This window comes from Patella vulgata, chromosome 5, assembly GCF_932274485.2.
Source record: "Patella vulgata chromosome 5, xgPatVulg1.2, whole genome shotgun sequence".
Classification (NCBI taxonomy): Eukaryota; Metazoa; Mollusca; class Gastropoda; family Patellidae; genus Patella; species Patella vulgata.
This window is the reverse complement of record NC_065883.2, coordinates 7535109-7552166: the sequence shown is the minus strand read 5'-3', so window position 1 is coordinate 7552166 and position 17058 is coordinate 7535109. Positions and strand designations below refer to the sequence as shown.

General features: G+C 36.9%; 1 protein-coding gene and 1 long non-coding RNA gene across 2 annotated transcripts; both read left to right on the top strand.

The window, feature by feature from the left end:
* The first annotated feature begins 789 nt into the window (after window positions 1–789).
* LOC126821622 (DNA topoisomerase 2-binding protein 1) lies at window positions 790–13878 on the top strand. The gene is made up of 14 exons (XM_056100898.1): window positions 790–909; window positions 1451–2219; window positions 3874–3978; window positions 4537–4587; window positions 4829–4933; window positions 5594–5737; window positions 7259–7342; window positions 7869–7937; window positions 9127–9498; window positions 10433–10515; window positions 11207–11250; window positions 12186–12242; window positions 12471–12518; window positions 13859–13878. The coding sequence occupies exons 1-14, from the start codon at window positions 797–799 to the stop codon at window positions 13876–13878; spliced, it is 2064 nt and encodes a 687-aa protein (XP_055956873.1). The 5' UTR covers window positions 790–796.
* A 295-nt stretch (window positions 13879–14173) lies between these two features.
* Window positions 14174–15970, top strand: LOC130012826 (uncharacterized). Its single transcript, XR_008788060.1, has 3 exons — window positions 14174–14201; window positions 15020–15071; window positions 15897–15970. It is a non-coding gene; the product is annotated as an uncharacterized LOC130012826 (long non-coding RNA).
* Window positions 15971–17058: the final 1088 nt, after the last annotated feature.

The window sequence follows — 17058 nt, the reverse complement described above, 5'->3', positions numbered from 1 at the left end:
TACTTGGTGTATGTCTGTCTTCATTAGCCCTGTTTGGCTCAGAAGTCTACAACGTTAAATCTATTTTATTTCATTTTATTTCTTTTGAAATATCAAATAACATAATTTTAATTTTTATAATTTCAGTGGTTTTTCAGGAACACAGCGAGGCTGTATAACAGATTTAGCAGAAATACTTGGTGCCATGTAAGTGTTAAAACATTTTAATCCTCACTTATTCACCATTTCAAACATGAACCATTGTGCTTGATAACGATAAGAGTATACTTGTCGAAACATCGTGCTTTTAGAATAAAACCAGTGATTGTTTTCCATAAGGGGGGTTGGATGGCCGTATGGTTAGTACGTGCGTGCTGTATCATAAAGCCTGTCATTGAGTCAACTGGCTTGGTTTCGAATCCCCGGTTGTACGTGACAAGGAGTAGGGTCGCCTTTCCAACCTCGTGGGTTTTCTCCGGGTCCTCCGGTTTCCTCCCACTGCTAAAGACCCCTACGTGCAAGCGAATTATTGAAATAAAATTGAACCATATGTTAGTCCCAAAATGACCTAGTTTGTGTCGAGTGGATGTTAAACCCCATTTCTCTCTCTCTGTCTCTCTGTTTTCCATAAAAATTGTGTTCTGTTAATGTGTTTCCCAATTGCTAAATGCCACTTTAAAATTAGATTATGAATAGTTGTGTTTTTTTCAAATTTCTATTTTTGAACTATTATAGCAAGAATGGCCAACTCTCTCTCTAAATCTTGCATAATGTGTCTTTAATATTTCTGCGTATTTGTAGATGCCAAGATTATTTTATGAAAAATGCTAGTAAAGGTCACTTAAAGTGTAGTCATCTGGTAGTCAACGAACCAAAGGGCTCCAAATATTCAGCATCTGTTAAATGGAATATACCAGCTGTAGATAAAGAGTGAGTAGGTTATATTATGGTGTTATACAAGGCTCTGTACTTGAACCTTTCGAGTATGCATTAAGGTTCTTAATTCATTGGTTCTCCACAGCGCGATAAAGGAAATAAAATGATTTAGGGTTTAACACCCTGTTTTCCTGCTCCATTCGGACTAATGAAGATGAGCATACGTCTTGCTATGAGGGACATATTACCCTGACAGCGTCCTGCTCAGATTTCAAAATTCAAACTGTCATGGGTTCTTTTGTATGTGTGCAGAACCTCAGTTTTTTCTTACCATCTGAAAGAGTTGATGCTTTTACTTGCCAGACCTTTCATCCTGCACCACTGACAAGGACAAACCACACCAGATTAGCAAGCCAGTGCCTAAATTACTGAGCCATATTGATTTTTGTCAGTTTTCTATATTTGGACCTCTGCGGATCACATTTCCTATGGATATAAAAAACTTTCATCAAAACTTTTAAAAAACATTTCCAAATATTCTCATTTAAAGCCAATCCTTATCTGTTCATTTTATATTCTTTTTTTAACTTTATAGGTGGATATTTTCTTGCGCTCAGTCAGGTAAAAGACTACCCGAGGAAAATTTTCTGATAGAGACTTATTCCAGAACTGTTCAGAAACCAAAAAAGGAAACTCAAGCACCCGAAACTAAACAGTCTAATAACATACACATCTCTGAAGCAGTACAAGCACCTGCAAGTTCGAAAGATTCTCACAATAAAAAACAAGCTTCTGAACCAATAACTTCAAAAGCAACTCCTGGTAAAAAGCACGCTCCTGAGCCAACAAATTCGAAAGATTCTCACTGTAAAGAGCAAGCTTCTGAGCCAACAAATTCGAAAGATTATCCCGCTCAAAAGCCAGCCCCTGTGTCAACAATTTCGAAAGATTATCCCGCTCAAAAGCCGGCCCCTGTGTCAACAATTTCGAAAGATTCCCACACTAAAAAGTATGCTTCAGTGTCGACGAGTTCAAAAGGACTGCCCGCTGATATTGATGCAGATAGCGATGAAATAACTTTTAAGGCTAATCAACAGTCAAACAGCAAAAATCAAATCAAATCTTTGAACGAGAAAACAAATGTCCAGTCATCCAATGATGATAAGGTTTTGCGTTCTTCTGGTGAAGGGGAAGAAAAAGTGCCGTCATCATCAGCGGAAGAAGTAAGATCTAATGTAGTGAATCCTATGGAAGGTATCGTGGATCGAGTAAGAAGCCGTGCTTTACAAGACAATCAGCTTGTTAACGTAAGACAGGAACAGACGGACTCACCTCAAATAAAACCCAAACATAATCGTTTACAGGTAAGGTTCATGCACATTAGAATTGTCTTTGTTTTGGTAGGGGGGTTGGATGGCCGAATGATTAGCACATGCGTGCTGTATCATAAGGCCTGTCATTGAGTCAACTGGCTTGGTTTCGAATCCCCGGTTGTACATGACAAGGAGTAGGGTCACCTGTCCAACCTCGTGGGTTTTCTCCGGGTCCTCCGGTTTCCTCCCACTGCTAAAGACCCCTATGCTCAAGCGAATTATTGAAATAAAATTGAACCATGTGTTAGTCCCGAAATGACCTAGTATGTGTCGAGTGGACGTTAAACCCCATTTCTCTCTCTCTCTTATTTTAAGTATTGGTGAGATGTCAATCAAAAGGGTTTTACCAAAAACGTGTAGGTGGCACTGGTTTGTTTATATCATCTACACAGAATGCTGAATGGGGCAAATTTTTCAATTCATCCCATCTTTGTAAATGGTCAGCAGTAAATTGGACTCAAGTTTAGTCCAACATGGCCGCATATATAATTATTATTTTTTTTTTTTTTTTTTTTTTTTTAAACAATATTTTATTCAGAAACTGAAAGGGATTGAGGAAGAGGCATAGCCTATATGACCTCTCTCCTAGGGCTAACCCTAACCCCAAGTTATAAATAGACTGATTAATATGTAGGGCGGCCATGCTGAACTCAACTCGGATCCCATTTATCTTTTCCCCTTTGTATATACTTAAACTTACATTATGCAAGTGCTAAATCTGCCTGTTGCAGGTCTTTCTTTAGGCCTCAAATGTTACCTAAATTATTAAATAGACATTAATTAACTTATCCAGGCCATAATCAACTCTCGATGGTATCGGATTTCTCCGATATTAAATAGATTAGAACAGTTCAGCCATATTTTAATTTAAGCTAAAAATGGAGGAGCAAGACTATGGTTGAAATTATTGCACACATCTTATCAAACCTTCAGAATCTAATATCTTCGCTCGCAATAGAGTAATTTGAATGAAATTTTCAAATTATTCATTTTACATGATCTATTTTCAAACTATTATAGCAAGAATGGCTAGCTCTTTATCTAAATCTTACATAATGTATCTTTAACGGAATTAAAGCATTTCCACACTGATATTGCTTTTAGACATTCAGCTTTCATAATATTGATGTTTACCAGGGAAACAAAATCACTTTGGTGACTAGAGGCGTATAGAAATAAAATTAGAAATCTCTGAACCATTTTATATCGAAATGGATTCACAATTAGGAACTTTCGCAACGAATGGCTATAATTTCATAAGATTTAGTTCCGAAAGGTTCCCTCATTCTTCATGTTTATAGAAATACTTTATTTGGTAAAGAGTAAATGCTAGGTTCCCACTTTCCCGATTCACGCTACGATTGAAATTGTGGTTTTAATCATGGAGTAATCGTGGTTTTTCTACTATATTGTGGTCAGTCGTAGCAATCGTGTTGATAATATCGTAACGAATTCTAATGTATCTGCAAGTACCAGATCGTCGACTCAATAGGGACAATCCTATCGTAACGCATCGCACCACAGTGGAAACCTAGTATAAACAGACGCTTAGCACAGAATAACTGTTGACTTCCAGGGTTTTGGGAGGTTTTTTTGCTTTCTTATTTTCATATAGATGTGTTTATATATCTGATTTATATGGCAGGAACTGAAGAATCCCAATACACCTGGTCCAGGAACACCGACGATGGATACACCCAGTAAATTCATGAAACCAGGGATAGATTTTAATCCAAACTATAGTTTCACAGTAAGTCTAAATTACACACAGCTTTACATTGTTCTAATAGGGGAGCCGCGCTGGCTCATTGGGTCAGGCACGGCTCTGTACCAGGAGGTCTGTAGTTCGATCCCAGTGCAGGAAGTGGGGCCTGGCAAGGATATCATCTAGTCATTCAGATGTTTACACATTGGTATGCACATAAAAGAACCCTTGACAGATCGAATTCTGTCTAGGTAAAATTTCTATCATAGCACTGCATTTCGTAGTACCGCAGTATACTGTATGAGGTATGCCCATCTTCATTAGCCCAGTCAGGACAGAAAAGTAGGACGTTAAACCCCATTTTATTTCATTATAATGCTGACTTAAGATTTTGAGAACTAAAATGTTTTTGTTGTGACGGACAATTCTACGTGGCATCGAATGGGGAATACCTGCTTGCGATCTTTGAATTAATGAAATATAAATATATAATTTTATAATTCCTTAATTGTGTTAGGTGGACATTCAACATCATCTCCATCCATCGTACATCCCTTATTTTCAACTAACTTTGTTTTTACCCCTGTATTATTTATATTATAGGATTTAATGAAGAAATATCAGTCCCCTGAAAACAGACGAGATAGTTTTGATGTAAGTTTTTCTCTGTCATTCTTGCTCAATGTAAAAAAAATTTAGCCTATTTTCTTTACCAAGTTTAAATTAAATCTTAAATATCTACTATTGGTTGGTTTTAATAGAATTGATTTAAAGGATTAAAAATCGAAAATAAGTAAACATAGTCATTACATTGTGTGAGAACTGTGTAAGTTTACTAGTTACATACAATATTTATAGGAACTATGTAGTTCTAGACAATGTTTATATTTTATAGGAACTATGTAGTCAAACATTAAAGGCAGCTGTAGAGAAGAGTGCTATACCAGTAGATAGATGTCCTACACCTCTTGTATCTAGAAAAGAATCTATTCTACCTGCAGTAAGTTATACTATATTATTCTTTAGTTTAATAGGGGAGCTGCAGTGGCTGAATGGGTCTGGGGTTTCCTCTCTGTTTTGGCCTATAAAGTTCTTAAGGATTTTCCGGCATTGTTTCCCCTTGTCAACTGCAGGACGGGCAAGGGCCTGGCAAGTAAAAAAAGATCTAGTTTTTCAGAGAGAACAAAAAAAAATGTGATCCACTCATGTTGACATGTACATGAAAGAACCATTGGCAGTTAGAATTTGAGCTGTAGGTATAAATGTCCCTCATAACACTGCATGATGTTTCCACGTCTTCATTAGATTGGTGGGTGCAGAAAAGTAGGCCATTAATCTTCATTTTATTTCAAGTTATTGTGGTCATATTTTATCTTTAATGCTGTCCATCCAGCTGCCTGGTGGGTGCAGAAAAGTAGGACATTAAACCCCATTTCATTTCAGGTTTTTGTGGTTATATTTCATCTTTAAGTCCATCCGTTATTCTGTCATTTCATTTTCAAAAGATATTTGTAACTGTAGGGTCACCTGTCAGACCCCTACACGCAAGCAAATTATTGAAATAAAATTAAAACCATGTGTTAGTCCCGAAATGACCTAGTCTGTGTTAATCCCATCTCTCTCTCTTGTAACTGTAAATGATTATATTCATATTTTCCAGATTGTAAGACCGTTGTCAGGAGTAACTATCTATGTTAGTAAGAAATTATCAGCTAAAATATCTCAATTTCACGACATAGTCTCAGAACTAGGTGGAGATTATCAGTGGAAATATACACCTAGCTGTACTCATGTTATCTTCCAGGTAGGTTCTACATTCCTTTTATAACAATCATTCCTTTTATAACATATAACAATCATTCCTTTTATAACAATCATTCCTTTTATAGAACAGAGCCACTGTGGCTCAGTGAGTAAGATACTTGCTTGCTAACCAGGAGATCACAGGTTCGCCCCTGGTATTGACCAAGAAAGTTCATCAAGATTTTCCGGCGTGGTTCCCCAGTATCTGTTTTTCATTTTTGAGGGCCTGGTAAGCTGCAATGTATAGTGGTTTCGATGGGATGGAAAACTAAGGTCCCGCATACACATTGGCATGCACATAAAAGTTGTCTGGGCAGAATTTTCTTCATGGTAGGGTGACCCGTGCACTCTACAGAAAGTTGGTCTCGACACGGCTAATGTGCACGCTTCAGTGGTTGTCTCGAATAATCAGCGGTGGAGTGTATGATACTATAAATAGCCATGGCACGTGCAATTCTCTACAAATCTATCAACTATTACAACCGTAAAAAATCTATTGTTGACGATTTTGAATAGCCGTAAAATTTAGCTTCTTGGTTATTACAGCAGCTTTAGAAATTACGTTCGTTTTATTTTTTAAATTGCTTTATCATTAACTGTACCACTAAGAGCGGCATCTTTTGGCTTAGTACAAATAATATCTCTGAATCACACGGGTTAGACAGGAACATGATACTAGCAGTAGTTTCATTTTACTTTTACAAGGTTCTTAAAACAATTGTTGAGCTGATTTAAGGCTTGGTATATATATAAATATTGTGGCGTAATTGTCGAGATATTTGGAGATATTTATTTACGGTGGGCCACCCTATTCATGGCACACTGTATGGCGTATGCCCATCCCCGATAGCCCAGTCAGAGCAGAACATGTACAGTAGAGTTAAATCACCCATTTTCATTTAATACTGTTATGTTTTATATCGAAAGCATGACAACCAAAGGCCAAAGCAATTTGGTTACGTAACTACATTTTACAAATGTTTTAAGATTTAAAAGCTTTTGAGAATATAACATCTTAAACATACATTATTATTCAAGAGCTAAATCTGATTATTGTAGATCTTTCTGTTGGCCTGAAATGTTATCTTAATTATTAATTAGACATTGTTTAACTAAACCAGACCATAATCAACTCTCGATGCCATCGGATTTCTCCAATATTAAATAGATTAGAACTCTTCAGCCATATTTTGATTTAATTTAAAAATGGAGGAGCGAGACTTAGCTTCGAACAACCAGTACGGTGGTTGAAATTATTGCACGCGTCTTGTCAAACCTGCAAAGGCTAATATCTTCGCTCGCAAGTCGCAATAGAGTAATTTGAATGAAATTTTCAAATTATTCATTTTACATGATCTATTTTCGAACTATTATAGCAAGAATGGCCAGCTCTTTATCTAAATCTTACATAATGTATCTTTAATGTTTTTTTGTCTATGTGCTATTAGAGTCCATTAGAATTTCAGTCCAGTGAGATCATATTATATTATTACAGTGAAATATATTATTTATATTATTATAGGGAAGAGCTAATGATGTTAATAAAGAATTCCGTAAAGCCAGAGATGAAAATAAATTTATTGTTTCACCACCCTGGTTACAGGCAGTAAGTAGTTATTAAACATGTATTACGTAACAACTAAATTTATTTTCTGGCTTTAAATGTTATATAGATTATTAATTAGACAATTATTAACATGATCATTGCACTCAAGCCTGGAAATAAGGCACTTGTCACAGACAATGTCAGGCAAAGATTCAGGCTTTGTCAGGCCTGACATTTTGTCCAGTACTGATTTGTCTTTTTTATTGATATTATTAATACATGTCCGGCACTAAGTTGAAAATGTCAGGTACTATATGATTAGTGCCTGACATTTAGCCAGGGACATCGAAAACCATTATTTCCAGGCCTGCATTGCACAGCTGAAAATCAAGACTTCATTATCGGGGAAATGGTACTTGACATTGAAGACTATTGAAGCGATTTCTTATCAAAACTTCAAACATTCATAACTTCATAATTTGAATTTTTTTTTCAATATATTAACGAAAATCTGTCTTTTATAATGATGGACATGGAACGCTGTTTCTTTATGAATGATGTGATGTAACTTTCTGTTTCTTTTCAGTGTCAAGAACAACAGGTTAAAGTTCAGGAGTCTTTGTTTCCTCATAATTATAATCCTAAACTTAGCTTGGTATGTTTATATCTATCATAATTATAATCCTAAACTTAGCTTGGTATGTTTATATCTATCATAATTATAATCCTAAACTTAGCTTGGTATGTTTATATCTATCATAATTATAATCCTGCTTATTGTCCATGTATGAATCAAAACTTGTATAAATATTTTGGTGTGTGTGGGGGGGGGGGGGGAATGGATAGCACATGCAGTTGTGTAGTTGTATTATAAAGTCTGTCGTTGAGTCAGCTGACATGGTTTTGATTGACCTGTTTTACATGAAAAGGAGTAGTGTTACATGTCAAACCTAGTGGGTTTTCTCCGGGTCCTTTGGTTTCCTCCCACTGCTAAAGACCCCTATGCAAAAGTGAATTATTGAAATAAAATTGTACCTTATGTTAGTCCCAAAATGATCTAGTATGTGTCGAGTGGACGTTAAACACCATTTCTCTCTCCCTCTTTCGTTTGGTTTTTTATAGTTAAGAATTTCGTTTTACTTGTCTTTACTACACCATGATCTGGAAGAGTTGTTATTTAACTCGTGTTCTGAATGGTGTCAGGGATAAGCCAATGAAACGGTCTGTTACGGCTAGTTTTTGGCGTGAGGTACACCGAACAGTGGGTAACCAACTAGAAGCATCACGCTGATTGGTTAATCAAATGTCTGACATCATAGGGTCAAAAGCCGCTTGTATGACCTCTGACACGACCTACCAGTACAGCTTGTCAGATCTTCGTGTAGTGTATGCCATCGAAAGTATAGTGTTGTGTTTGGATCACTACCTTTGATATGCCTTCTATATATCAGCACGTGGATGGACGGTCATATTCATATCTCAAACTTCCCTATATATTAAAACAAGACATTCTCGTGGTACGACCACACTTCGAAGTATGTGCATCTTTTATTAACTTCAATATATATTACAGAGAAGAGTGGGCAGGGGCAGATAACTCCCGTCTCACGTGACTTATATTACAATCATGATCATCCAATAAAGGATCAATACGACATCCCCCTTTCTCCCAAAAATAAGAAACTGGAGTATTACAACATATTGACTTATGAAAAAGGATCTATATGATAATAGAAAAACAAAACGAAATATAGATCTGTATTATAATCAGATTAAACTCTTACTAAACCAGTACAACAAACACATTTTCTAATCTACATAGGTCTATATTTTTTTTTGTCTAGAATGTGATGTCGAAATCTACACCAAGAGCTACTCCAGTCCGACCAGCACGACAAGCTGTACGCTCAACACGTACAAATAATTCCCAATCAACATCTCCTAAACCTGTCCCTAAATTAAACTTGAATAATATGTTGAGCGATGCTTTCAGTGGTACTGATAATAAAACTTCAAGTGAAAGTGAAAGAGACACAAGAAAAGATGGCGATCATTCAAAGAAAGAGAAGAGTGACAGCGAGAAAGATGAAACCAAAAACTCAACAGATACAGATAGAAGTCCTGTGATAGGTCGCGAAAATAATAAAACGAAATCGTCAAGTGGAAGCGATAGCAATAAAGACAAAACCTCAAAAGATGTTGACGATAAACACGAGGTAAGATTATCGTCAGATCTTGTCGCCAGTGTTCATGTAAATTCTGTTATTATCCAGAGAGTCACGGTGGCTAAGTGGGTAAATCGCTGGCTCGCCAGCATTGAGGTAGGGTTTTTCGATCCCTGCATTGGCCAAGAAAGTTCATCCAGATTTTCTGGCGTGGTTCCCCTTTGTCAGTGATGCAGGACGGAGAGTCTGACAAGGACAGCTGTCTAGTCTTTCGGATGGGATGAAAAACAGAGGTCCTGTGTTCACATTGGCGTGCACATAAAAGATCCCTTGGCAGTTGGAATTCGATATAAGAGTAGGCCATAGGACGTTAAACCCCATTTCATTTCGTTATTATCCAGTGCAGTGGAAATGACAGACTTTAATTTCTGATCATCCAATTGGGTATCACACATGTAAAAGTTTACTGGTGTGGTTTCCCCTTGTCAGTGGTGCAGGACGAAGGACCTGACATGGGAACAATGTCTAGTCGTTCAGATGGGACCACAAACCATGGTCCTGTGTACACATTGAGATGTATATAAAACAACCTTCGAGAGTTGGAATTCAAAATAAGAGTAGACAGTAGCGCCGTTGCCGGGCAAAACGTTCCTTATAGCACATAGAATACCTGTCTTCATTAGACCAGCCGGTGCCGAAAAGTAGGGACTTTTTCTATCAACTCTTGGACGAGAATGTTTGACGCGAACAGAACAACAAGTGGGTTTAATTACAACTTCAAAATGATGTTTAATACAAACCATAATTACCAGTACACTTGACTTCAACTTTTCAGACAAATTAAGGTTAAATAAAGGGTACAGTGGACCTGTATTTGTCCGGGATGGTGCCATTAAATGGTGTTCGTTGAAAAAGTGACTTGGAGCGTTCTTCCCGGGGTTCTTCATATATTAACGACTATTAAAGATTTGTTTTGTATTTGTAGGAAGTAGAGAAAGATTCTGGTGGAACTTTAGAAATGAGAATGGCTATATCCAAACAGTTAGATGACATGATGGCATCAGCCAAGTAAGTCTTCACTTGAATCTGTTTCTACATAAAATCATTTATATATCTCATGCTTTCACAAAATGTTTTCAAATGTACTGCACAATATAAGGTGTGGGGGGGGGGGGTGGATGGCCGAATTGGTAGCACGTGCGCACAGTATCATAAGGTCTGTCATTGAGTCAACTAGCGTGGTTTCGACTTCCCCAGTTGTAATTGGCAAGGAGTAGGATCGCCTGTCCAACCTCGTGGGTTTTCTCTGGGTTCTCCAGTTTCCTCCCACTGCTAAAAGACCCCAGGAAAAGATGGACTTCTGATATCCAACATTTAATTCAAAATAAACATTTTACCATTGGTACACGAATCGTTTACCATAATGTGTTTCAGAGCCATTTGTAACAAGGGGCTCGAAGAACGAAGCTAGACATATTCCACAACCGGTGACGCCATATTCTTATGTGGAGAGCATGCACAATAAATACTGTCTGTGTAGACTAGAGATTGCCATTCGATTGAGACTAATGGCGTAATTCGCCGAACATATATGATTTGAAATTGAGTAAAAACGGAAATGATTGAATGTGAATCAGTTTATATACATTCAAATTACATGGGTTGTGACCCATTTTTGTCAATTTCTAGGTCCGAAATATTAGCGATTTATCTCTTTTTTAAGTATCCATAAATTTTCAATTTATAATATTTTTTTAAGATCAAAGAAACCAGCAAAAAGAAAAAGTTTAAAACGATTGAATTGTAAGTATATTCTATATTCTGTATTCCCTTGTCAGTGGTGCAGGACGGAGGGCATGACAAGGACAGCTGTCTAGTCATTCGGATTGTACGAAAAAACGTGGTCCAATGTACACATTGGCGTGCATGTAAAAGATCCCTTGGCAATTGTAAGTCGATATATTAGTAGGCCTTAGTGCCGCTGTCCTGACAAAATTTCCCTCATAGCACACTGTATGGCATATGACCGTCTTCATTAGCCCAGTCCGTAGCAAAACAGTAGGGCGTTAAACCTCATTTCATTTCATTTCAAACATTTTTATGAAAATGTAAACTGTGTTGTAAAGACAAATATATAGTAACCAACATTTAATATTGTTCCAACTTTAGCTAGTTAGAATTTATCTATCTCAGTACGTTCCAAAATATGGGGGAGGGGTCTAGCCGTTTAATGCGTACACATGAAATCATAAGGTCTGTCATTGAGTCAACTGGCGTGGTTTCGATTCCCCTGTTGTCTGTGACAAGGAGTAGGATCGTCTGTCCAACCTCGTGGGTATTGTCAGTGTCCTCTGGTTTCCTACTACTTCTAAAGACCACTTCACGCAAGCACAAATTATTTAAATAAAAATTGAACCATATGTTAGTCCAAAAATGACCTAGTTTGTGTCGAGTGAACGTCAAATCCCATTTCTATCCAAAATATGCCTAGTCACAGCATATTAATGGCTATTTCCTTGTTATGGTTTAAAATAATTTGTCAAAATAATTTTTTTTGCCATGGAAGTTGCCATCAGGTTTTTTGTTTGGATGGGATCAAATAAAATAAGAGGTTATGTGGCAGTTGGAATTTGATCAAAACTTCCCTTATAGCATACTGTATGCTTCTCTTCATTAACCCAGTTGGTGCAGAAAAGTAGGATGTTAAACCCCATTTCATTTTCAAAATTATTTTACAGCAAGTGGTCAGTTGAATTCATCTGATAGTCGACCATCATCTAGACAGGAAACATGGGGTAAATATAATTATACTTTTATAGAAAATATATTTATACTTGTATAGAAAATATATTTATATTTGTATAGAAAATATATTTATATATATGGGTTTTCTCTGGTTCTTCTGGTTTCCTTCCACTGCTAAATACCCCTACACCCAAGCAAATTATTAAAATAAAATTGAACCACATGTTAGTCCCAAAATGACTTAGTTTGTGTCTAGTAATTCTATTTATCTACTGCAGATAAAAATCCTGAAAAACGTAAAACAAGATCTACAGGTGAGTTACAATGTCTGTCATCAACTAACGTTTCAAAGAATAAAATGGTTATTCCAGTCTACACCGATAGTATTTATTGTGCATTCTCTTGTGGAATATGACTTGTGGAATATGTCGAGCCTTGTTCTTCAATTCCCATGTTGCAAATGGCACTAAAACACATTCTGAGACACGATTTGTGTACCAATGGTAAAAAAATTTTTTTGTCTTTAATAAGCTCTTTTCCCAATAAGATCACAACATCAATGTTGATTTAAATTGACAAATAATTTGTGTTTTCAATGTCGAAGACTGTGGATGATATTGAATTAAAGACTTAGCTACTTAAATTTGTATTATTGATGATTATGTTATTTAGGTAAAACAAATGATGAATTTTCTGGACCAACGGAATCACAGAGTGTATTAGTTACATGGGATGATCCTGTAGGAAGGTAAGATATGTTATACAATAATCTAAACAATAAAATAAAATAAAATGGGATGTTTAATGTCCTACTTTTCTGCACCGACTGGGCTAATGATGACTGGTATACAGAGTGCTGTGAGGGACATTTTGCCCAGACAGTGACACTACACTACTCTTATTTTGAAATCCAACTGTCAAGGGTTCTTTTATTTGTGCGCTAATGTGTTCAGGGGACCACAGTTGACATGTCCTGCACCTGAGATCTTTTGGTTAACGAGCCAGCATCTTACTGAGGGGGGTTGGATGGCTGAATGGTTAGCGCGTGCGTGTTCTATCAGGTCTGTCATTGAGTCAACTGGCGTGATTTCTGTCCCCGGATGTACGTGACAAGGAGTAGTGTCGCCTGTCAAACCTCGTGGTTTTCTTCGGGGTCCTCCGGTTTCCTCCCACTGCTAAAGACCCCTACACGCAGGCGAATTATTAAAATAAAATTGAACCATGTTAGTCCCGAAATGACCTAGTTTGTGTTGAGTGGACGTTAAACCCCATTTCTGTCTCTCTCCAACTGTCAATGTGTACACAGGACCTCAGTTGACATGACCTGAACCCAAGATCTGGTTAACGATCCAGCATCTTACTCACTGAACCACTGTGGTTCTCTGTATCCTTGTGGGTATTGTATGTATAATTGAAAGTAATATATGATGTAATGTTCCGTAGATTAGAGAATAATAATAATAATTGATTTATATAGCGCCAACCATTCAACTCAGTACAACTAATATAAAGTTACAACAATCACAACACATTAATCCATAAAAAAGACATAAACAGAAAAACAGAGAACATTTTTTAGTAGACATGGTAAAAGTCTGACACAAACACAGCTAGAACCGTATTCAAAGTAATATATGATGTAATGTTGTGTTATGATGTTTTGTAGATTGGAGAAAGAGAAGTTAGCAGCTAAATTAGAACAAGCTTGTAGTCCAACACAGACTCAGAATACAGATGATTGTATGGCTGGTTTAGATATGCCAGAAGATGCTCAATATTCAGATGTAGAAGATCAAGCTAATACTTCTACTCATTCAGATAATAGAAAGGTAGGGGTATATCAGTTATATATTACTTATACTCATTCAGATAAATATAATACTTCTACTAATTCAGATAATAGAAAGGTTGGGATATATCAGTTATATATTACTTCTACTCATTCAGATAAAAGAAGGGTAGGGATATATCAGTTATATCATACTTCTACTCATTCAGATAATAGAAAGGTAGGGATATATCAGTTATACCATACTTATACTCATTCAGATAATAGAAAGGTAGGGATATATCAGTTATATAATACTTCTACTCATTCAGATAATAGAAGGGTAGGGATTAATATATTAAAGATATGTTATGGGAGATTAGATAAAGAGCTGGCAGTTCTCACTATAATAGTTAAAAACTAGATATTGTAAAGGGAATTTGCTGAAAATTTAAGTTAAATTGATCCTCTCTGAACCGAGAATTTAGCGATTGAATTTTTTGCCTAACCTCGTTTATCATTACTAAAGTCGGTACGATAAAAAACATAGTCTTGATTATCCATTTCATGATTAAATCATGAATAAATTTTGAGCAGCAAATCAGATCTTAACCCAGTAAATATCGCAGGCTTGATTATTGTCTGGATAAGTTAATTAATGTCTAATCGATAATTTAGATAACATTTCAGGCCTAAGAAAGATCTGAAATGGGCAGATTTAGCTCTTGCGTAATGTATGTTTAAGTTCTATATTGATGTTAGTGGGGTTGGGTGGCTGAATGATTAAACGTTAGATCATACAGTCATTGAATCAAATGGTGTGGTTTTCATACTCCACTTGTATGTGACAAGAAGTAGGGGTGTCTTGCCTGACTGAATGGTTAAACATGTTTATTTTATCTGTAGAATATTGGGGATGTAGAAACTGTGGGGTATTCATGTATTCAATCTATAGAACATTAGGGATGTAAAAAATGTGGAGTGTACTATATTAAATGTGTAGAACATTGGGGATGTAGAAACTGTAGGGTATTCATTTATGAAATGTGTTTATTCCAGCATAATTCACCACGAGATACGAGAACTCCAACACCAGAAGCTCCATCATTAGGTAATATTTTATAATATATTGGAAAGTGTTATTAATGATTAAGACAGTGGCAGCTTAGTCCTGGTTTCCGAGAAGTTATTTTTTTCCAGAGTAATCTCGTAAACCGTTCAAGATATCAGCCTATTTATTATGAATTTTAGTAAAATTAGAAATCTTTGAGTGGGGAGTTGCGAATAGTTTCGTTCAGTTCAAACTTATCAAGCTTAAGTGAGATAGGGCAGATGTTCCCTTTATGTTGGGAACAGGAGCACAAAATTTTAGTAGTTGTGAAATTTTATGTTTCCATGGAAACACATTTGACTTAGTTTTTGGTGTATAATTTTGTTTCTAGATATCTTTATAAAACTTTGAACACACATCAATCTATTATAGTAGTTGTGTCTTTTACTAATTGGAAAGAACCACGGTGGCTCAATTGGTTGGACGTTGGCTTGCTAACCGAGAGGTCCCGTTTTCGACCCCTGCATGGGCCGAGAAAGTTCATTGAGGTTTTCTGGCATGGTTCCTCCTTGACAGTGTTGTGGGACTGAGTTCGTAAAAAACGAAAAACCAAGGTCCCGTGTACACATTTGCGTGCACATTAAAGATCTCTTGACAGTTGGAATTCGATATAAGAGTAGGCCGCAGTGCCGCTGTCCGGGCAAAATTTCCCTCATAGCACACTGTATGGCGTATGCCAGTCTTCATTAGCCCAGTCGGAGCAGAACAGTAGGACGTTAAACCCCATTTCATTTCATTTCACTAATTAGAGATTTCTCAGATTTACTAATAAATTATCCAAGGCCACAGACTGTTGATAACTGAGTCATTTTATTTGTCTTGCAGCTTTTCCAATAAATCGTAAATCTGTATCTATAAAATCCCCTGAACCTGTTGAATTGATAGATGATGATCATCACCATGCCGACGATAATTTACATATACCACAATATATGTTCTTATTATCTGGTATGACTAACGAGGTAAGTACAAATTGATGAGACTTCACTTCTCTTAATCAAGGAGGTGTGGGTGGCCGAATGGTTAACATGTGCGTGTTGTATCATAAGGTCTGTCATTGAGTCAACTGGCATGGGTTGGATGGCTGAATGGTTAGCGTGCGCGCGCTGTATCATAAAGTCTGTCATTGAGTCGACTGGCATGGTTTCGAATCCCCGGTTGTATGTGGCAAGGAGTAGGGTTGCCTGTCCAACCTTGTGGGTTTTCTCCGGGTCCTCCGGTTTCCTCCCACTGCTAAAGACCCCTACACGCAAGCGAATTATTGAAATAAAATAAAACCATATGTTTGTCCCGAAATGACCTAGTTTGTGTCGAGTGGACGTTAAACCCCATCTCTCTCTCTCTCTCTCTCTCTCTCTCCCGCTTGTGCATGACAAGAAGTAGGGTCACCTGTTCAACCTCGTGCGTTTTCTATGGGTCCTCCGGTTTTCCCCCACTACTAAAGACCCCTATGCATAAGCGAATTATTGAAATAAAATTGAACCATATGTTAGTCCCCAAATGACCCAATTTGTGTCAAGTGGACGTTAAACCCCATTTCTCTCTCTCTTAACCCTGGGGAATGGTGGTGGCCGAAAGGATTAACGGGTGCACTTTAGATCGTATAGTCGCATATTGAGTCAAGTGGCGTGGTTTCATATCCCTGCTTTTACATGACAGTGAGTAGGGTCACCTGTCCAACCTTATGGGTTTTCTCCGGGTCCTCCAGTTTCCTCCCACTTCTAAATACCCCTATTGAAATAAAATTGATTATTCTATTTTGTATATTTTCTAGGAAAGAGTAGATTATGGAGCTTTAATTGAACAATTGGGTGGAAAGTTTATTGATGGACAGAATTACGATTCTGCTGCCACACATCTCGTTACAGGTAAATATATTCTTTTATCTGACTGATCCACTATCTGTATTCTGAATTAAAACTGTTTGGGAGATGTCATACTTGATAATGTTGGTGTAATATTTATTCAGGTTTCCTACGCCTCTAAG

Bases quoted from the DNA above. Each gene is read 5' to 3' on its own strand.
- LOC126821622 (XM_056100898.1), top strand. From the start codon at position 797: ATGAAAAATGCTAGTAAAGGTCACTTAAAGTGTAGTCATCTGGTAGTC. The intron at 2,220-3,873 runs GTAAGGTTCATG...TTTATATGGCAG, and splicing joins CCAAACATAATCGTTTACAG to GAACTGAAGAATCCCAATAC. The intron at 12,243-12,470 runs GTAAATATAATT...TATCTACTGCAG, and splicing joins ATCTAGACAGGAAACATGGG to ATAAAAATCCTGAAAAACGT.